At 33.8% G+C, this 23,391-nt stretch overlaps 1 protein-coding gene and 1 non-coding gene across 5 annotated transcripts in view; one reads left to right on the top strand and one right to left on the bottom strand.

The window, feature by feature from the left end:
* RTTN (rotatin) overlaps positions 1-23,391 on the bottom strand; it is a 73,087-nt gene that overhangs the window by 16,713 nt on the left and 32,983 nt on the right. For all 4 annotated transcript variants that reach the window (XM_015855194.1, XM_032442616.1, XM_015855195.1 and 1 more), the window contains 12 exons: positions 21,305-21,544; positions 18,967-19,111; positions 17,663-17,817; positions 16,299-16,518; positions 15,438-15,566; positions 13,599-13,706; positions 12,841-12,999; positions 12,402-12,470; positions 9,903-10,095; positions 8,299-8,381; positions 1,697-1,808; positions 763-958 (listed from right to left, as the gene is read on the bottom strand). In XM_015855194.1, the coding sequence (XP_015710680.1) occupies positions 763-958; positions 1,697-1,808; positions 8,299-8,381; positions 9,903-10,095; positions 12,402-12,470; positions 12,841-12,999; positions 13,599-13,706; positions 15,438-15,566; positions 16,299-16,518; positions 17,663-17,817; positions 18,967-19,111; positions 21,305-21,544 (1,809 nt within the window). The remainder of the gene's footprint in view (positions 1-762; positions 959-1,696; positions 1,809-8,298; positions 8,382-9,902; positions 10,096-12,401; positions 12,471-12,840; positions 13,000-13,598; positions 13,707-15,437; positions 15,567-16,298; positions 16,519-17,662; positions 17,818-18,966; positions 19,112-21,304; positions 21,545-23,391) is intronic.
* Positions 22,033-22,105, top strand: TRNAA-AGC. Its single transcript has one exon. It is a non-coding gene; the product is annotated as a tRNA-Ala (tRNA).

Raw genomic sequence — 23,391 nt, 5'->3', positions numbered from 1 at the left:
ACTTTCTTTCCTATGTAAGAATAAACAGTTCTGTAATACTGTAAACTGTACTCAAGTAAGATTTTTTTTAATCATTAATTGCAGTATGAAGAGCAACTGCAAAAGCTCTTCAAAGCCTTAAAAAAAAAAAAAAATAAACCCACAATTTTCATGCTCCACTTCATGATTTTTTAAACACTGTTTATAGATGAAAGAATTTGTTATGATGTAAGTGGAAACATGCAATATAATCTGAAGACTATTTTGAAGATGTTCCTTCTTTAAAAACAAACAAACCCAAATCAAACAAGAAAACATATTACAGTCTCTGATCTAATACTTCCCAAAGCTGGCACACATTACTCACTCTCTTTTACTGCAACAGGCCTTGGCCTCAAAATACAGCTAGCAATTAAAACTAGAAAATTATAAAACAAATTGAACTGATCTGCAGTTCTGAAGAGCTGAATATCACATATTGAAGTGTCAAATAAGAAAAAGGAAACTCCTCTCCCTCTCAACAACTAAATTACCACTGAGACCATACACAGTATACGCAGCAATTTATGTAGAAGGTAGACACCACAAATGGTATCACTAATTAATTCTATAGAAAATATATGCATATATATATTTATTCAAAGGCATTTGTGAACACTCCAGAAGAATGAAGAAATCAATGTTTTTAACAGTTTTACTAAGAAATACTGGTAGTTTCCCTAACAAACTTTTCACTTCTGTTACTATAACTTGTCTGTAATTCATCAGCTATTGATCTCATACCTGCTGAGAGCTGTTAGCAAGCCTTGTTGAAGGGCAATCCCAGTATCTTGTGGTATAACAAGAAGCAGATTGTGCAGAAGGTTACAAACAGCTGATAAAAGTGCAGGTGTGACTACAGCACACTGTTTAGAGATTGCAGCAGACAAAGGAGAATCATGTTGACTTGGAGATGCTGTTGTGGTAGTATCACTTTGACCTAGCATATGTTTAATTAAAAAAAAAATAATAAAAAAATACAAAATATACAAGAGATGAATTAAAGCAGTCTCTAAAAACAACATGATTTCTACTTCACGTAAAATGCCCAAATATACTTAAAATACATACACTTAAAACAATATATTCTGGAGAGAGGGAGAAAAAAAGAAAGAAGAGAAAGAAAAAACAAATCAAATACAGAAGAGTGTTATTTAAAATAGCTCTGAAATAAAATGTTCTTTCTAAAGGCACCAATAATCAAAGATAAATGGTAAATTTACTGTGATTTAAATTTTGCTTTCAATTCTTTCCTAAACAAAAAATATTTAAATCTTTATATAGATATGTAGACCTACATAGCTTCTATATAAGCTTATATACATTTTATCATTCTACATATAAACTGAATTATATTTATAAACATACAAAGATTTTTGTTTATGTGCGTGTATGTTTGCCTATGTAAACAACTGCTTCACCAATAGGGAATGTTTTGAAAGGGTGACTGGATGACAGAAATGAGTTACACTTCAAGCAATAGCAACCATTTGTACTTCTGTCAAATCCATCTCTTTTTACAGGGAGTCTCTTTCACGCTTGTTTTCTGAAATAACGATTAGAAGCACCAATGGTGAGTGTTCCAGTAATACACATACTTTATACTCAAGTACAAATACTGGAATTTTAGCAGGTCAAACAGTAATTAGTATGCATACAAACTCAAAGCTTGACTTACCTTGTGCCATAAGCCGATTAATTGCAGTTTCAGGAACAAAACTAGTTGAATTTGCTGGGACTGTTGCCTGAAGCTCAGTAACACTCCCTGGTGCTGGTGATGCAGACAGAATCTAGGAAGTCATAAAAAAGATTTGATAGAGGAGATTTCTATTTACATATAGCTTACATGATTAAAAAAAATAAATTTAAAAAAATTAAGAAATACAAAAATACAAATTACTCGTGGCCAAAACAAATTTCATAACATTTGTGCACATATATATATATATATATATATGCACAAAAAAACATATATTTATATGCATCTACTAATTGAAATATTGAAAGATGAGTAATATGAACCTGCTGAAACATTTCAGTTAAAAATTAATCAAGGCCCACGAAACTGGAAATTTCAGGCACTACACAGTTCTGTCACTTAAACCCAAGTTTCTCATGGACTATTTTCTCCATCAGGACTTTTGCACTTATATCAAGATATAAGAAAAATACTAAAAGTCAGCTGATTGACAGCTAAAGCTGAAGCTCCAGAGCCTGTCTGATTCTGAATACTTGTCTTAATCTTCATTCTGTGACCCTTGAATGTGTTCATTTCATGCTGAAAATACGAGATACTTACATTACATTAAATAATTTACCATGCTTTTTCTGCCAGTTGAACAACTAGATTATTCATTGTATTATTAATTTTCCATGCTTCCAAAATGGATTCTTAATGCTTTTGTTACAGTGTTTATGACCACAAGCTTGAAACCAGAAGACACAGACACCAAAGTTTAACGGTTCTGTGATACAACAAGACCTATGACCTGTCACAGAATAAATGACAGGTACTGTTCATATCAGGTCATTTTTCAGTTCTGTTAATTTTGATTCTTATCTAAACAATTCACATAACACTTTTTTCCCAACAATATCAATATATAGAATAAAGAATATAGAGCCTTGGACAGTCTGATCTAGTGGCAGGTATTCCCGCTGTTGGAAGAGGAGTTGGAGCTAGATGACGTTTAACGTGGTGTACATGCACCACTTTAATCAAGACTAAAGTCCTTTCATGAACAGAAAGCTTGTGGTGGCAACCTTGAGCTCCGTTCTTCCCCATTTTCCTCTGGTTTCCCACAACTATCTACAGCACCAAACTTTTTTAATGAAGAATGCTCAGTGTTCCTCAGAAAACAAAAGATTATTATAAGACTGAAGACAAGCTTCAGTAAGATTTGGGGTGCATGTGTGAAACCAAGAATATGCATACCTCAGATTATGTGGGCTCACATAATCTCTAGGATATGCCTAGCAGGGTACTTTTATGTTGGCAAGCATCACTACCAAATTGCACCAACCACATCAAATTTGTTTAGATACATAACTAAAAAGCATATTTGACATTTGAAATAAATTATTTAAAGTTTAACACTTGTTAACTTAAATCGTTATTAAAATCATTTATACAAGAGTAAATCAATCTATCTTGACACATGACAAATTCTTCATCTATTTAGCACTACAATTCCAAGCATTGTAATAAACAACAAAAGGCATAAATCCTTCTTGAAAGTAATAAACACCAAATGCTACCCCCACTTCTGCAACAAGTAAAACCCTGAAAGGAGTTATTACTATATTGAGAGTCATCTTAAAAATGTTATTATGAATTCATACAAGCACATTCATATATTAACAAATAGCATCATTTAAATCAAACAATAAATTATGTTTCTTGCAAAATCATCTAAAGACTTTTGGCAAATAAATAAAAAATAAGGTATTAGATATGTAAGAAAAAAAATCAATGAATGTTTTACCTGGTTATAAAAATATTATACTCCTGGAGTAATATGACATTTATTTCTAATTGCTTTACACTGAGATATGGGTTAAAAAACTAATCTTCGTGCTATCTTAACAGAATACATACAGTAATACAACAAAGTAATTTCTACAGTGTCATGCCTCCCAGGAAATAAAAGATATAACCACTTCTATATATCACCTTTGATAAGGATCAGCTGGAGGTCTAGGACATCTTGTCCACACAAGGATACTGACTACTGCTACCATATTCTTTAAGGGAGTAATGAAGTGTTCTGCTGCTTAATAGCAAAACAATGGATTTTGCAAGGGAGTTTAATGGGGTAAAAGAAAGCTGCATGATGGGGAGACGATGACCGTGGAACAATTAAAAAAGAATACAAGAGTCATCATAATGAAAACAAGATAAATGTTTTTACTGTATATCTACTGGATACGAATAAAAGGTCTTTTTTTAAACTAGTATGCAGTCTTTCTGGTATTATTTTAGTAGGCCTGCAATGATTAATTCTTTTTTCAAAGGTTTAAATTGCTTAGCTATAGAACAATTTGGTAACCACAGAACCTGAAAATAAAATACACATTATTTACAAAATAGGATAAAGATTTCACAGGTAAGAATGGTCATGACTTTGCTATTTGAGAAATGTTTATAGGTCTTTAACCTAAACCTTAGCTTAATTTTTTAAAGAACTGTTCATACTGGCTAAGCAGCCCTGGGTACAGAACAGCCCTAATATATTTACACAGAGTAAAACAAGTTTGCACGTATATGCTGTATGGTGTTCTCAATCATAATAATGAACAGAAACCAAATATATTGATTAAAATAACTTCTGTGTAAGGATAATAATAATTAATGTTTAAACAGTAAATTCTATAAGAGACAAAACATGGTTATTTCCTTACAACAGCAACATCCACAGTATAGTTCACAGAAAAATAAACTGGTGAAAAATACGGAATCCACTGAGATCTTAAAGACACAGAATACAGAATGTATCATTCAGAGTATTAGTAATTCAGCTCTCCTGCTGTCCTTTATGTGACCTTGAATCATTGATTTCATTCCCACACTGCCATTCTTTTTTCTATAAACTGTGTAGAATAGTACAGATAGTCTCAAAACTTCTGTCAGACTACATTATACGGTAAAGTAAAAAAGAAAATAATAATTCCTGCTATGAATATACCTGATTTTTAATTTTCTAATTTTTAATTTTTGTAAATCTGGAGAAAAAACAGAGGTGGGGAAATATGATGAAGCCTAAGAGTAACTTAAATACCATTTTCATTTAAAATTATGCGAAAAGTCTTTCATACTGCATAGTTCAATTAAAGCACAGATTACATGAAACCTGAAAAAACTGAAAACTAATACTTTTTTCATTATATGTTAGAACTGATTTCAAATACATTAAAAAAGAATCAATCTGTCTTTACTGTCCATTTATGGAATTAAATGAAAATCATCCTTTTGGTTTCCAGAAAGATCTTCAGGATGCGGCTAACAGAAGTAAACAGGAGTTACAATGAATGGATGTAGAAATAACTACAAGAATTAAAAAAAAAATGAATCAGGAAAGAGTTTCCAACATTAGTATTTTTACCTGCAACTCTCAATTACTTGTGGCTGTTGTCATCAAATTGGTATTGAACAGAAAAATATTTTTCCCTCAGTAGGGCCGGCAGACTTCTTTTCATCTGTGATAGGGAAAGTATGCCACCTAGTGTATTTCAAATGATGATATCCCTTTATCTTTTAAACTTTTGTTAATGACTTCATGAATATACTCCTTTTCCTTGTACATCAAAATAGAAAACTTTGAGCCAACCAGTAGGAAGGTAAATGTAAAGGTAATTTAGAACAGGAATAAACTGTGTCTGATTGCAGGTAAAGTTTGAGGTATTTTTAAATACTGTTTCTAAATTTATTAGATAGACACTTAATAGACATTAGCTGCGCTCTGAAATACAGTTTGCATTTAGCCTCAATTCCCTTGTGTTTACCCCTTCTAATTAAAACCAGGATTGGAATATCAGATCTTTGCATTTCTCATTCCAGCTCAGTAATTTATCAAGTATCATGTTAAGCACTGTTATGGTGTTTTTTTTTAAAGGCCAAAAAACACAGTCAATAAAAATAAGTTTACAGCTGCTAAAAGAGTTCATACTGCTAATCAGCATGTAAGTCAAATGCAAATTAAGTTATCTTCACAACAACCAAAGGTTTTCTGTGAAATCTACATATATATATTTAATAAATGTGATGTATATTTAATATTATTTAGAGCAGTAAGAATATAATCCTAGTAAGAGCAAAGTCTACAATATCTGGAATTTTGATACAAATGAGTCTATCACCATATGCTATCAGCTTTAGTTAGTTTTAGTGGTCAATTTCTTAAATGGAACCGTACAGCTAAACGTTTACATTAAACTATAATGTGCTACTTTACACATATAAATGAAAATACATTAACTTGATCTAGCAGATTCCAAAGCACTTTTTTTTTTTTTTAAATATACCACTCAAGCCATGATATAATGAACTCTCCATGAGTTCTCTTTATGAGAACCCAAGCACAACTTTTAGAGGATCAAATATTCAACTTCAGTAAGAATTGCTGAAATTCAACTTTCACCTTGAGTAACATGAACAAAACATGCTCAGCTTCTTTATGAAAGTAACATTCCATTCAGTATGAAGCAATTTGGAAACAATGAGCAGTTTCTATTTAAATATGGTATCTTTTTTTAAAGTATTATTTGTGTAAGCATCAATTTCCTGATTTCTATGCAGTCTCATTTATTTTAGTTTCAAATATTCAGCTTTGAATATTTAAGTTTGGGTTTTTGAGTTTTTGTTTTGTAGACTTATTCGCTTTATTCTTTGTTTTAGCAAAATGAAAATCAAGTAAACTAATAACATTTCTAAAGCAGAGATAATTTAGCTTAACACTTAGGTATACTTTTCCTAAATTACTAAAACATTCCAATAGTAGCAGCAGTGATAGACAGAATGTGTAACAGAGAGTCGAAATAGGAAGGAAAAATAGGAAATATGAAATATATGGAGATTAAAAATTTCAGTATTGGCTTTTTAGCATTTTTATTTTGAACACCTTCCAAAATTTGAATTGTGAAAGTAATATAGCATTCTGATGTGTTTTAAAAGTATTTGTTATAGCAGTACATCTGTTTAACAGAAAAGGAATGCCTAAGCAATTAGTTCAAAAGTAATTCAAAGTAAGGACACTGCCTTAACATTCTGTAATTAGCAAACTTAGCACTGTCCAAGCTGAATAACACTTTCATAAAATAAAATCCAAATTAAAACCACACTTCATTTATATGTGGTTGGCTTTTTTAAAAACTTTAAAGAAACACAGACCAATATAACAATGCAGAAACTCTACAGGTGCCTTAAGTACTGACTTTCAGCAGTAACATTTATTAATCAAGATCATTCTAACTGAAATGCAAAACAGTGAGCATGAACATGACCTATTGTGTTCTTAATTTAATTATTTTCTTTCTTAAAAAAATGCAGCAGTGTAGGGGTACTATTAGGTCACAGCTTGAACAGGTGAAGGGGTGTGTCTGGCTCAAGAAGCACAGGCAAAATTGTTTGCAGCTGTGCTTCCTAAATGACCAGAACGGGTGCACCCAGGATGGAGTCATGCTGGGCTCAGATAAGGGCCAGACACTGAAGGGAGAGTAGCTCTTGGGTCTAGTCTGCTTCCCAAGAAGGACTACTAACATAGGCAGAGCTTCCCCTTCACCAGTTGGGTGACTTCAGCTCTTCTTTAGGTATTTCACTATTGGTCTACTGCAAATACTTCACCTGGTATTGCCAAGAACCTGTCAGAAATAATTTTGCTCCTTTGTAGGAAGAACAAGTGGAAAACAAACTTTGAGATAACGTTTTTACACTAGTAATTTTCTTACACTGTATTTTTATAATACCTTTTAAAAAACTTCACTTAGCTGTGACAGCTTTGATAGTTGTATTAGCTGTAGTATTATAGCTTTCATATTACATTAGATGGTTATTTATACATCAAAAAACTTCAAACAAAATTTTAAAAATGGACTTCCCAATGCAATATGTTAGTTTTCTTAGAGTTATGCTGCAATCTTTGAGAACTTGCAATTTTTACTAGGTAACTAATGGATAATATAAAAGCTTTAATTATAGTCTCATCTAGTACTGTAAATCCATTCTGGAATTGAAAGAATATACTTTGCTTTCACTTCCTTTGCATTTGCCATTTAAAAAGACAGTAAGCATTTAAAGTTTTTAATTGCAGGAATCATCCTGTCCAGAAAACAATTTCATCCACTTTCTTACACTTGCATACCTTAGAAATACGCTACGAAATCCAGTATTTATGATGACAAAAAATGCATCTTCAAACTAATATGCCTCTGTGGTTTTCATTGACCCAGTTTTATAGCTGCATAATCTAAATACAGGTTCTTTCTAAAAGGATGGTTTTGATAAAAACAGTAGAAGCGACAGTTATAAACAAAAATGATTGCTTATTGTCAGTAAAGCTGATAATAGAGTGATTTCTCTAATGTAGTAGCTGGAGAATTTAACATTGTTCTGTGCATTTCTTCAGCATCCTAAAACTAATTCATAATTAATTTCAACTTAGTTTCAGCTCTTAAACTAAACTGATATTTAAAGTTTTTTCTTGTCTTTACAACAGCAATAATTTTCCTCAAAGTATATCGTTAGTAACAGTGTATTTGACATAAAGAGGTTACTGTGGAAGTTACCATAGTTTCTGATGTTGACTGAGAATGTGAAGATGGGGTCCGACTGGATAGAACCTTCCAAAGATTAAGAGAATCATCAAAATCTGTATGGAGGGGAAATAAAAAAACCATCAGATTCAAACAAGCATTCCTACTGCTCCAAGACCAGCAGAAAACATAACACTTTCAAACATCTTCATGCTACGAAGTGGCTAAGCAGTTATTCTCAAACATTCAAAATATTTCAAAGAGTCTGAAAATACTAAAGTTTTTCTACATATTGTGCCACTGTATTATTATCCAGTAAATCCCTTGAATAAATAGAAATAGAATAAAATCTTCTGATTATAACAATAAAGCATGGGAAAAGCTACGATTAGCTCAAACTGCAATTACATAGTCTTCACTAATTTTACATAATTCAGATTTCATTTCACTTAAAATGGAAGAGGATAAAAAGTACTGATTTTGGGGTCTCACAGTACAAACATAATGAACTGATGTCTTCATCCTCAAAAACTTTTAAGCTCATGTTTCAAGAAAATGAATATTCATAAATATAATGAAGGTGGAACTTGTAAATATTTCAGAACAAATAGTGATGAAAATTTTACAAAACAAACCTGTTAATAATTTTTATGCGTAGTGAAAAATTAAATCAACAGTACAGCACCAGATTATACAGGCCCCTTCTGAACCAAAACATTCTATAATTCCATGAACTGAATGCATCTTCAGTAGTCTGCACATGCCAACAAGTTGGGAAGAAGTGCTTGTCTTCTTGAAGGTAGGAATGAACTACAGAGGGATCTGCATTTGAACAATGAACTGACACCAACTGTATGAGGTACAACAAGATCATGTCCTGCACTTTGGTTACAACAACTTCATGCAACACTACAAGCTTGGGACAGAGTGGCTGGAAAGCTGTGTAGCAGGAAAGGATCTGGGGGGTTCTAGCTGAACATGATCAACAGTGTGCCCAGGTGGCCAAGAAAGAAATGGCATCCTGGCTTGCATCAGAAATAGTGTAGTCGGCAGGACTAAAGAGTGCTTGTTCCTCTGTACTCAGCACTGGTGAGGCTACATCTTAAGTACAGTGATCAGTTTTGGGCCCCTCTCTACAGGAAAGGCATTGAGGAGCCGGAGTGTGTTCAAAGAATTGCACAGTCCAGAAGTCTTACTAAGGGAACTGTTCAGTCTAGCAGGGGCTCAGGTGGAACCTTATCACTGTCTCCAATTACCTAAAAGGACGCTGCAGTGAGGTGAGGGTCAGCCTCTTCTGGTAATATACCTGTCTGTGTATTTCTTTCTTCTTAAACTTTGACTGTACTGCTGTCAAAATCACAAATCTAAGAAGTGTTTTACACCTAATACTTTGCAAGATAATGTACTGCAGAACCAACTACATCTTTTTTGAAGATGTAAAAAACAGTTCTGAGCTTTTTCTGAAATTTGTTCAATCGGTGAACCACTTATTCTTAGAACTTTAAGGTAAAAATCAAACTTGAAAACATTTACATTCATGGCTAATGCATTCTATTTGAACTCCACCTTTAATATGAATTACTTAACTAGATGTTACTTCAGTAAGTTAAAAATACTGCAAGATTAACATAACTTACCAGTTGAACCACTTTTTTCAATGATGTGGTTGTCTTCCCTGGAAGAATCGACATCAAACATATAACAGCCTAAGTAACAGTGTTTCACCATCTGATTCAAATGTTCATAAAACTGACAGTGATGCAAAAGAGACTTAAGCGCTGGTTTTCCAGTCTGGGAGAGCCCAGTTTCTTCATCATGTACACACGGTCCCTGAAAAAAATAGGAATATTTTACATAAAACTAGCAACAACAAACAAAACACAACTTAAAGTCTAATAATTTTTGTTTGCATATGTATAGCTGTTTTATAGACTAACAGATTCTGGCAGTCAGATTTTGAGACTGCGCTCAATTAAAAGTTTTATAAAAACATTCTATTTAGAAGAATGGAAATAGATATTGTCTTAAATCGCCTAAGTTACAGCTTTCTATGACTTTCTATGTAGCTGTTACAAATTTCTCATTTAATTCTGCTTACAGATATCAACTAATGCAGAAGTTTCCTTGAGGAGAGAGTACACACTTACTAAGGTAAGTATATCCTGAATTGGTAATTCTGTTGTAAAAGTATACAGCTGTTAGGCTACATCTATCTCATGTCGATTTACAATACACAACAAAATAAAACAGAGATGTTATCTCTGAAGAATGGTTTTCAGTCATTTATTTTTAAATATTGACTTTTTTGTTTTGTATAATACATAAACAATTTTGACCATTTGCGTTTGATGCTAATTTGTAAACAATGAGATGTCAAATAGTTCCAAGAACAACATTACTTCATACAAATTTCTTGTAACGAATTATGAAACAGCTTATACACTGTCAGCAATGTGGTTGGATTATATCAACAATGACATGTATAGTTTAGAAATTCTCTTAAATTCGATCACGCTCCATAACTGTCTTTGTCAATCTAAAAAGCTATGTCAATCACTTCACTGTATAATGGGAGCAATGAAAGAGCTCCTCTCACAATGCATTTTGACTTCAGTGATTTTCAGAAAATGCAGTACATTATAATCTTAGCACACCTTATACAGGCTGATTTATTAAAAAATGCTTCCTGTGGTCACTCTTTAAAATAACATAGAAAAATAAACTATTATGAAGCAAACAAAATGGTTAAAAGTAACGCTATGGCAGTACTAGGGCCTATAGGCTTTAGTAACAGTCTTTTCTTTCCCAAACCTATTTACTTAAGGGAAAAAATAAGAATGTTCTACTTTGGCTATGGTATATTATTTCTGCTATTCACCCAAATACACTTAATTCATCTCCTTTAGACTTGATTGCATGAAGGTCTAGAAACAATTTATCTTATTAATTGTACATTTGAAAGAAATAAAATAGCTCTGAAATACAGTATTTTATCCTGCTGGTATCTTATAACTTTAATTATTATCTATATTTTAAGCACTTTCAATTTGCCCATTGCTATAAAGTGTTGTTTAATATCTTCCTGCATGAGCCCCCACCAGGTGATGAGTAATCTCCATTAAAGTGCTCTTAATTAGAATTGACTCAAAATTCATTAATTGCATTTGAATTCATTCTGAGTTCAACTATATTCAATTTCTGACACTTCACCATAGTCACTGAAATGTTTAAAGACTAAAGAGCAACTTTGAATATTGACACATTTACAGCACATTTATATTAATGTCACAGTGGCTTTCACCTTGCAAATCCCATGCTATTAAATAATTATTTCTATTGATTAAAAAAAAAAAAATCACGAATATCCAAAGACCAAAACCAGAGCCACTACCTGAAAATTTTCCTTTATAATAATATGTAAAGAGAGGCATATTATAAACTGCAGCTCTGCAAGATGCGTGCATTTTGGGTACATGTGAATCAGCAACAATTTATCCAAGTAAAAAAGAAGGAATGTCTCTTTTTTCCTGTGGGGGTGGTCAAACACATTAAAAAGTTATCCAGAGAGGTTGTGGAGTTTCTGTTCTCAGAGAAATTAAAAACCTATCTGGACATAGCCCTGAGAAACTTGCTGTAACTCATCTCTTTAAGGGAGTATGCTCTTAAAAAAGTATTTAATGCAACAAGCTACTTTATCGTTCTCTGGGAAGGCTTGCTTCCTGTCACTCATATTTCTTTCAAAATATTAAACACTACATTAAACACTTAAACACTACTTTCTCATATTTTTTTCTTTCTTATACACCTAAAATCAAGTTGTATTCCAGGCAAAAGAAAACTAACCAATTTTTATCTATAAGATACTGCATAAGTAATGAAGTTTCCCTGGAGATCGAAGATATACATAAGATACCATACGTACATGATATAGGATACTACACAACCAAGCTTTACTTGTTTTCCTGAACTCTCTGGGAGGTGGAAGAAGCTTATCTATTCACATATTTCTTTCAAAAATGTCATCTCAGATGTAACTTTTAAAATTTGTTTTGTAGATATATTGACATTGCTCTTATATCAAATAATGCCTCTCCATGACAGTATAAACATTCTCATCAAATTTAAGTGTCACTCACTTGCCACAAGTCTTTTTGATCTTCAGTAGGGATTGGGATCACAAGGAGATTTTGTAGAATAAAAGCAGCCTAAAAGAAATGAATGCACCAACATTACTGTCTAGCCATCACAGTCCAATAAAGCACATCAGACTGAACAGAATAGTCAAGATATTATTCCAGTGCTTTAGATACAAAGATTTTCCATGTTCACGTGGATAAAAAAGAAGAAATCTTACAACTAGAGACGAGAGAGAAATGTCTGTATAGTTAAAAAGAGCAGATTAGATTACCTCATGTTTACAATGAGAAGATATTTACTACAGAACTGGTGACAAGCTGGTACACCAAAGAGCTTGTAAATAGAACAAAACAGGTTAAAATCTAGCTATTTGTTTTCTCCATAACAAACTACCCATAACAGTTTAAGACAGCAGAAGGCAGAAGACAAGAAACATACCTCCCTGCGTACCATGCTGCATTCAGATTGGTCTAGAAAGATGTTGAACGCTGTTCCCCACAGCCCTCCTGAAATGTTCTGGCAACTCTCTGCTAAAGCAATGCAACCTATTTCAAGAGATGTAAGAGCTGATCCTATTCCAAGCGCAGTAAATCTGACCTGGTACATGTAAAAACAATAGAAAATTACATTACTTACAGTAATAACACATTTTTTAAATTATTGTTGAGTTCAATCAACTCAATCTGTAGCTTTTCAAAAGGCTTTAAATTGTTTAACAAGTTATTTTTCCTGTATTCATCTGGCAGTATACTCACAGTCATAACTATATGTATGTATAAATAGCAAAATGAATAAATTATTGAATACTTAAATATATATTCAATATTCTCAGTGTTTTACCATTTAAGATAGTTCGTATTCAAAAAGTCATAATTTAACAGGTTGGCATCATACATTTGCTCTAAATTTGTAGTTTACATACATATTTTTGCATTAGAGCTAAAGCAACATTGATGAAAACTGCCTATGATTCATTACCATAAATGACAAATAAGAGGATAGAAGATTGGAGATATAAGGAAGGTTTTCAGAGAATTATAAGAAAATTTTCTCCCTACTTTATTGGTATTGCTATTTAGGATACAGTCAGTAATATTTAAAATAATACAAATTGGTAGTTAAAACATTAACTTCCTGAAACAAAAAATTCGCATGTATCTAGGTGTCAAAATAAGACCAACTTTGCATTAACTAACCTCAGGATCTCTATCTACCCATAAAGGAACCAGCCACGTCAGACCTAGATGGGAAGGAACTTGATCTTCACTGTTATTGTAAGGCAAAGACCAAAGAGATACCCAGTCCTGATCAGAAAACAGAAAATAAAGTATGAAATTATTTTCTAAGTCTTTCAATGCCATACTTGCCTATAAACAGACTGGGCTGTCAATTGCATACTAAACATAAACATGCTAAATGAACATAACACTGATAACACAGGAAAAAGATGCTCATTGTCTCTTTAAACATACATATATTGTTTTGACTCGACCCACTGAATAAATTAAATTTGTAACTGCTTCTGCTTAGTAATAGGATAACAGCGCCAAAAGGATTAAATATTTTACTTGAAAAATTGGGAATATTTAGGAATTACTCCATGCATATTTTTTTCTTAAAAAGAAAATAGAGACATGATATATGTGCAGGAAACTGCTAAGTACATGCAGCTCTCTCTTCAGTCAATTTATTACTTTGAGCGCCTACTATGTGGTTAAATGCCATATACTACTTAGCTGCAGACTCCATGAATTCATACTTTGCAAATGTAGCTCTTTAGTTCAGGTGAAAAAAAACAAAAACCCAACATACGCTTTGTTTAATTATGGCACTGCACAATGCATTATGTTCATAGAGAACTACGCAATTCAAAATTTTATAGGTGCATCTTCTGAATGTCTCAGCCCTCCATATTTTTTTCCAAAACAGATGACTGCATTTGGATGCCTCACTTGGAACAGTATCTTTTGCATGAGTCTTCTCAATACACAAAATTAATGACAGACTTTTACAGTCTTTGAGGTAGAATGAAAATTAAAATACAAAATGAAATACATCCAAGTAAACAAAGTATGTCCATAAAGCAATATCAAAGAAATGAAAGAAATAAAACATTGTAGCAACTCTATCACATACTATGCATCTGTTCTATTTCTTATATACTCTTTGAACAACTGCAAGTCATTTCTGTCCATTGCTATGAGCTAAAGGATTCTATGTCCAACTTAATAAGGTGGCTCTTTAAAGTAACAAAGAACCAAAACGGTTTATAGTACTGCCAATGAGCAAAATAACATTAAAAGCCACCTGGATTTTAACTAGTTTTAATCTCAATTCATTAGACTGTACATTTTTAGTATTGACAATAAACTGTAATTTTTAAATTGGTAATCCAGGAAATTTCCTGTAACTTTGTATTCCTCTCTCCACAAGATCTAACACATAATCACGTCACTTGTAAACAATGGATAGGATTTAAAACTATTATAATAACATAAAACATTAGTAATCTAGACATTGCTGCTGGCACATTATGACTTACAGTCACAAGAAAACCACCACTGTTCATTATGCTACTATACATATTATTCTACATGTTTACAAACAAATACATACTTAAAAATCAATTTAAGTCCCCTCCTTAATTCATTCTCTTGGGATTTAATTCCTCAAAGGCTACAGTCTTCCTACACTATACTTAATACTTGGTCATCCTCTCACTTTAATAAACTTTATCAAGACATAAAGAATCATGAAAGACTACAGGATTTCAGAAATAAAAACTGGAATAATAACAGGAACACTGTTTTTTTGTTGTTTTTGTTGTTGCTTTTTCCAAAAGCAAAGCTATTTCCACATACAAAGTCTACATCATTACACTGAAATGTTTTCACAAGTGGCAACCACAGGTATTAACTGGAGTTGACTGCAATTCTCCAGATTGATTACACTAAATTATTAAATTAAATCAGTTAAAATATACCTGTTATTAGCCATCAAAAGCGACAAGATAAGGGAAACTATAAAGTACTCACTGTATCCTTAGCTTGAGCCATCATTTCATGAGATAAATGAAGCAAACAAAGAACAGTGCTTTTTGTAACACCCTTTCCCATGAAGGACATAGCATTTCCTCCCCATTCAACATAAAATGATGAGATGACCTGGGAGTGTAGGAATAAGTTCACAGTAGCTTTACTGTTAGCAGTACACAGATAACGAATAAACAACTGTAGGCACATAAATTAAACTCATCAAAAGATGGTGAACTATTAAACACACCCTTTTAGCTAAATCTTAATAATTTACTTATGAGTCATACATCATTTTTCTGTATGGTTAAACCCTTGAAGGTCAGTAATTATTTTATTTGCTTATTCAAATGAAGAATATAGCAAAGCTATATAATAAGGACAATATTAAATAGAAAGCTGGCTAAATACAGTATCTCAGTCAGAGTTCAAAAGTTTGTCTTTGTTGGAAACAGGCCACTTACTGCACCAAGCATGTTTTTTTTTTGCTATGTTTGTAACTAAAAATACACTTTATTTTCCAAAATTCTATGTTCAAGAACATGGGTCATTTGTATCTTTTCTTAGGACCTGAATTGGAATAAACAAATATTTCTATATGAACTTCTAAAGGGAATGGGAAGATGCACACAGGGTAAACAATCATCATAAGCAAACAGATTTAAAAACTTTTTTCTCCTTCAAGTAAAGATAGAAATCTCTTGATCTAATCTTAATCTTTTAGCTATTTTCTTGGAGAAAGAAAAGCACCTTTCATAGAAAAGATATTCACTGGAAGTATAGCGTAAAAATTATAACTTTATTAGTTACACAGTGTTTTACAGGCATTCAGAAAAAAGCTAGGTTATAAAATAAACTACTTACCTCAAGAAGACCTGTTAAATATTTCTTACAAATTGTGACAGGTTCAGCGGTAGCAGAATATGTGCTCCAGTCTGGAAGTGCAGTAACATGAACCATTCCTCTCAATGTTCTCTCCAGTGAAGGAAGTCCATAAAAATGTGGTGCATCTGTCAGCCTTAAACATTGTAGCAGCTTGAGAGCCAGCTCAGTTCTGAAACAGCCAGCAAGTTCCAAGCCCTCTCTGGATTAATTATAAAAAGTAAAAAAAACCATCAACTAGTAGCATAAAGCTATTATAATGAATTACTTTGTAAGAGGCCAGTGCATCATTATTGTTATTGCTAGTAAGTGGGTCTCAGCATATCAATTAGTAACTGTTGGCTTACGCACCAAATAATGCAGAACTAAATTACAGAACAGTACTGCTTAACCAAAAAAAAGGACAAATGAAGTAGTGCTCTAATTTCCAAAGAGCATAGAAAAGAGCAGGAGTTCAAGACCATCAGACAACTCAGAGTGACAAGAGTCACAAAGATTTCACTTATGTTTGTTCTGGTTCAGGCACCAAGTTTTAAAATATTTCCTGCAAATATATCATCCAGGTAGACAGAAAACAAAGGAGTATAAGACATAACTGGCAGCAATTTCTGTAATCCTTCTTTTTCAGGCTGTCATTTTTTTCTTTTTATTTAGAAATTGAGGGAGTGGGAGGAATGATAAAGATAGCAGTTTGAAGGAATCTTTACAAGCAGTTATGTTGTGACATACAGATAAATATGACAGCTGCAATTTTAGCATCTTAGAATTGGATACATTTGGATGGAGGGCTTTACCAGGAAAGTATTATTTTATAAACTTAGGGAAAACAAACAAACAAACAACAAAAAAAAAAACTAATAGAAGTTAATTTCTGTTTGCCTGACTAACAGAAAAAGGATGGCACTGAAGTAGGCGTCCTATCAATAACCAGTGTGCATGAACATTGTCAATAATATACAATGAAGCAAAAAGGAAGTAGATAAAAATAAATAATTGCTGATACTCTTTCCTATAAGTAACCAGTAGAAAAATCAATGCAGCTATTGCTTGAACAAATTTCCAGTAGTGAAAAAGAAATAGCCCATCTTCTCAGTGCCATCAACTTAACTATCACTTTTTGAAAAACTGCATTTGTGTATTTCTTCACTATTTTCTTAACTTCCTAATTTTACTGTGAAAAGGTGTAGCTAAGGTTGACCTCCACTTAAAGAGGAGTATTTTCCATTTTTAAAGTTTACCATGACTGTATCATGATGTAATTAGTTTCAAACTCTGAGTAAGATGCAGTAGCACAAGGCATTATTATCCCAGAATGAATGACACAGAAGGTGCCATTTAAACTGTACCTGTCAGTCACTGACATGGAACAAAATAACAGTGTGTTAAAAAGATGAATGAGTTCTTTATCCAGTCGTTGTCTGACAGCAGTCTGTATTTCATCTGTTTCATCCCGCACTTGGGATTCTGGTCGCACCAAAAGGCCCAAAAGGGAATTTGATTTCTAAGAGAAAAGAATAAAAATACAGTCACATAATGCAGTACTAACATTCTACTTTAATAAACACACTAAATCCAGTTTTTTTGTTTGATGCTTTAAAATCAAACGCACTAAAAATCATAAATTCCACAATCATCATTTTACCAAGAAGTATTTCTGTAACTTGAAACAACAACAAAAAAAACCACAGTAAAGATTTCCTGGTACTAAGTAGCCATATCTACCACATTTTAAAGGATTTCTTGTTAACTATATAAATTGAAGTATATCAGCTCTTACATAATAAAAAATAAAAAAAATAAAAAACATCATTAGCACTTTTTTCTAAATGTTTAAACTGTATTTTAAAATGGGAAGATGCAAATGCATGCAGACTTGATATATGACAAACGTTGTAAGACATGAACGATCTCGCTTTGATTACAGTACGCACTTGCTTTGTGAAGAACAGTACTACGTAATGCAGTTATACAATTGCAGGCATCATTTTTATCTTTAGAATCTAGTTTTCACATAGTAAGATTGAATTACTGAATTTTGACAAGTACAATAAAAGTTGTTCATACTGCTTTTTTAATCTTAATTTACTACTTGCTTTTGTACATCTTAATGAATAATACTAGATAGAAGAAATCTCAAATGAAAAGCACACATGTAAAAAACAAAAAATAAAAGTAAATCATATTCCTCCAATGTTACACTTGCATTTTTATATTTCATACAGTATCAACTGTATGTTCATACAATACTTTCCTCAGGGTTATAAAAATATTTTACGTAGACATATTACAACCATTTTGAATCAAAACTGAAACAACAGACACCGAAGACAAAAACTTCTGTCCTAATGTTCAATTCTTATTCTTAATCAAAGATATTTATGTTTCTTTACCATGTGGAAAGTCACAATATACCCACAGAGAACTACATTCTTTGAGTTGCATAGATAACACAGTTATGTAATTAAACATATAGCTATACAAGTATGTATATTCATGCACAGCTATTTACTTAATATAAATGCATATATAATGTATGTATAGGGCTCTGCATAAATCTACACATAGCTAACTACATTTACATGGCTCTGTATAACCATTTTATTATTGTTACCTACACCACAGCAAGATAAGTTCATATTTATATTCTTACATTTTTAAGCAATGATTTCAGGATCCACTTTAGATGATCTGCCTCCAAGCTTGCTCTCTGTTCCCTACACAATTTGTTTAAAAATCTTAAAACATCTACCAAAAGCTTCTCATCCTCAGCAGAAGCTGGAAGCACTTGCAAAAATCTGCAATGAAAACAAGAGTATATATATTCATACTTTTAGGGAGAGTGTTAAGATCTCAGTCTAATAGGGCTGAATTAACTAAGCAAGTATAATATTAATTAATATATTAAGCAAATAAGGGGTTGCTTATTATCTAAGTATATCTAAATATACATGACATAACTACAAATAATAGAAATTATCAGTTATATTAAATCTTCCATACACCTGCATTATATATACTTCACACATTAAAAGACATAGAATCATGTGTTGGAAAATACAGAAAAAACAGAACAGGGACAAAGACAGAAACTGTTGGAGCAGGTCTAGAGGAGGGCCACGAAGATGATAGGAAGGCTGGAGCACCTGCTTTACGAGCACAGGCTGAGAGAGCTGGGACCCTTTAGCCCGGAGAAGACTCCAGGAGGACCTTCCAGTACCTGAAGGAGGCCTACAGGAAAGCTGGAGAGGGACTTTTTAGAAGAGCATGTAGCAACAGACAAGGGGAAATGGTTTTAAACTGGAAATAGGTAGATTTAGACTGGATATTAGGAAGAAATTCTTTGCTGTGAGGGTGGTGAGACACTAAAACTGGTTGTACAGAGAGGTTGTGGATGCCCCCTCCCTGGAAGCATTTATGGACAGGCTGGATGGTGCTGAGAGCAACCTGGTCTATTGGGAAGTATCCCTGCCTATAGTAGGGGGCTGGAACTACATGACTTTGAAATTCCCTTCCAACCCAAATCATTCTATGATTCTACTATTTTAAACACCCCATAGTTATATATGGTATTCTTATACTGTGCTGCTTTGACATAAACAAATGACAAAATCATATGCACACTGAGCTTTGAATGGGCCTCTAGAGATTATCTGGTCCAACTCTCCTACTCTAGTAGGGTCATGTAGAACTGCTTATTCAGGACCATGTCCAGATGGCTTTTGAAGATCTTTAAGGAAGAGACCTGATAACCTCATTGGGCAACATGTGCCAGTGCTCTACACTGTGAAAACGTCTCCTGATGTTGAGATGGAACCTCTTGTGCTTCAGTCCTTGCTCATTTCACCTTTTCGTGACACTGGGCATCACAGAAAGGAGTCTGGCTCCACTTTCTCTGCAGTCTCTGTCAGGTGTTTATATACATCAGTGAGATGCAGTCCCCTATTAGCAGTTGCAGCTCTTTTGACCTTTCCTCATAAGAGATACTCCAGTTGCTAAGACATCTTATTTGGCACTTCCTTGGACTCCTTCTAGTACATATATGTATCTCTTGTACTGGGGAGCCCAGAAATGAACACAATTCTTCAAGCGCAGTTTCATCAACACCATGCAGGGGGTAAAATCACCTCCTTTGCTCATCAGCCATCAGTACGTATGGTTGCATGAATTTGTTCTATCCCAAGTACAGGAATTTTCATTTCCCTTGCTGAACTGCTGTAGCTTAAGCTTGGTATAGAACAAACCACTCCCATTTTCCTAAACAGCATACAGAAGATTCTCAGCCCATATATCAGAACCAAAATTTGAACAGATGGACAAAAAACAGCCAAACACAAAACAACAGAATTTGTGCTGCACTGATATACCAGTCTTTCAACAAAACACACAAAACTATACACTAGAAATAAGTGGACTTATGCTTTGAATCACATGGCTGTAGGCTCTAAGTAGCACTTTAAAGTCAGAACTAGTGGAGAATTGCAGTAGAATGAATAATCCCTGCTCAGAAGTGGATTATACACAAAACTGAGTACATCCAGAACAGTCATGTTTGCTTGCAAATAGCTAAATTACAAGCTCTGTAGTGTTAAAGATCTATTTGCAAACAGATAGATGATGTGTTTTATGAACAGAAATTTAATTCCACTCCTAATCAAAGAAAAACCATGCACAAACCAAACACTCAGAAAATCAGAAAAATAAAAAAAAAAAAGAATAAAAATAGCATACAAGCAAAGCCAATGTTAATATTACCTGTACAATTTGTGGTTAGTCTCATCTATTAGCTTTAGGAAGTACAAGGAAACAGAAATCAACTACATGATCACATAATAAATTTTCCATGGGATCATTCTGACTATATGCACAGAAAACAATCAGAATCAAAGGTACATAGGCTACCAAAGGCGTAAAATTGATGATATGAAAACTATGAACTTTATAATTTAAACAACATACTTGTAATACATTTTTGCTTTCAGTATGCTTACCTATTTATTGCTTTTTGCCAAACAATGCTCTTCAAAATGGTTCGACAAGACCCAGAGATGCATTTTAAAGCAAGTTTGTCATTCAGAGCATAAAAGCTGAGCCTAATGAGAGAAGCTTTAACATCCCCATGGGATACTGCCAGAATGATTGAATTAAGACAGTCCTGCAGTCCACAGGTTGTGTGAGTAATTTTCAGTATAAGAATGTCTTCTGAGGAGAGTTTTAGTGTGTCTAAAAATCTGAAAAGACATAAAAGAAAAAATTATTATCCATGAGTATACTTCTAAATTATTTTAGTTCAGATGAGAAAACAAAATATAAATTTCCTTCCAGATGTAATTTAGTTAACCAATCTTTTCCCGTTTCTTTTTTCACTTCAAAAACATCAAAACAGAAGCCCAAAACCAAAAACACACCACCAACAAACAACCCCAAAAGAATTCAAATCCTGAGCCACTTGAGTTCTTTGGAAGGAGGGCACCTCTCAAAAACTTCTTTCAAAGGTGTCATTCATGGTTTTTAACAAATTTTTCCTCTCTGGCATTGTCGGTGTTAACTATGATATTTTCTTTTTAAGAAATTATTTCTGTTTTGAATGGGATACATTAAAATAAAAATGATTTATCAGGAATGCTGAGTTCTGTATACAAAAGAATCTCAAAAACCTTGCTAATCAAGTGCTCACCAAAGCACTTTCAGAGAATTTTCTTGATTACCTATGGAAGGAGGGGAATTAGCTCAAGTGGTAGAGCGCTCGCTTAGCATGTGAGAGGTAGCGGGATCGATACCTGCATTCTCCAGTATTTTGGCTGAACAGAGACCTTTGGCTGGAACTCAGGAACAAAAGGAAAGTTTATGGTCTTTGGAAGAGGGGGCAAGGAACTTATGAGGATTACAAATACACAGTGAAGCTGTGCAGGGAGAAAATTAGAAAGGCCAAAGCCCAGCTAGAACTGAACTTGGCCACTAAGGTGAAAGACAATATTTTTATAAATACATCAACAGTGAGAGGAGGGCTAGGAGGAATCTCCATCCCTTCTTGGATACAGAGGGGAACACATTAAACAAGGATAAGGCTGAGGTACTTAATGCTTTCTTTGCCTCAGTCTTTAACACTAAGACCAGTTGTTCCCTGTGCACAGAGCCCCTTGCACTGGAAGATAGGGAATGAGTAACAGAATAGGCCACATATAATCCATGAAAAAATGGTTTTGGACAAGCTTCAAAAGCTGGACACTCACACATACAAGGGGCCAGATGGATTGCACCCTAGAATGCTGAAGGCATTTGTGGATGCAGTTGCCAAGCCACTCTCCATCATTTTTCAATAGTCCTGAAGAATCAAGGATGTCCGAGCAGACTGAAGACTGGAAAATGTGATGCCCATCTCCAAAAAGGGCCAGAAAGATAATCCTGGTAGTTACAGACATATCAGTTTCAGCTTAGGGCCAGGGAAGGTTATGGAAAGGACAATCTCAGGAACCATCATGGATCAACTAAAGGTTAACCAGAGGATCAGGGCCAGTCAGCATGGGTCTATGAATGGTAGATTCTACTCGAAAAACTTAACTTTGTTCTATGACAAGGTGACCCGCTTAGTGGATGAAGGTAAGGCTGTCATTGTGGGCTACCTGGATGTCAGTAAGCCCTTTGACGCTGCCCCCCACAACATCCTTGTGGAGAAGCTGGCTGCCCATGGTTTGAATGGGTGTACACTCCGCTGGGTGAAGCACTGGCTGGATTGCCTTGTCCAAAAAGTTGTGATCAATGGAGTTAAATCCACTTATTGGCCAGTCAGGAGTGCTCAGGACACTTTACTTAACATCTTTATTAATGAGCTTGATAAGGGGACTAAGAAAGAACTTTTTCTCTCATAGAGTGGTCAGGCACTGGAATGGCCTGCCTGGGGAGGTGGTGGAGCCACCGTCCCTGGCAGTGCTCAAGAGGTGTCTGGATGAGGAGCTATGACGTATGATTTAGTGGCTCATGGTAGCAACAGTAATGGGAAGACAGTTGGACTAGATGATCTTGTATGTCCCTTCCAACGTTGTGATTCTATGCTTTTATGCAGAACTTCTTTACATAA

The sequence above is a fragment of the Coturnix japonica genome, chromosome 2 (genome assembly GCF_001577835.2).
Source record: "Coturnix japonica isolate 7356 chromosome 2, Coturnix japonica 2.1, whole genome shotgun sequence".
In the NCBI taxonomy this organism is placed as follows: domain Eukaryota; kingdom Metazoa; phylum Chordata; class Aves; order Galliformes; family Phasianidae; genus Coturnix; species Coturnix japonica.
Note: the sequence above shows the minus strand (reverse complement) of the source record. Positions and strands in the feature narration are given on the sequence as shown.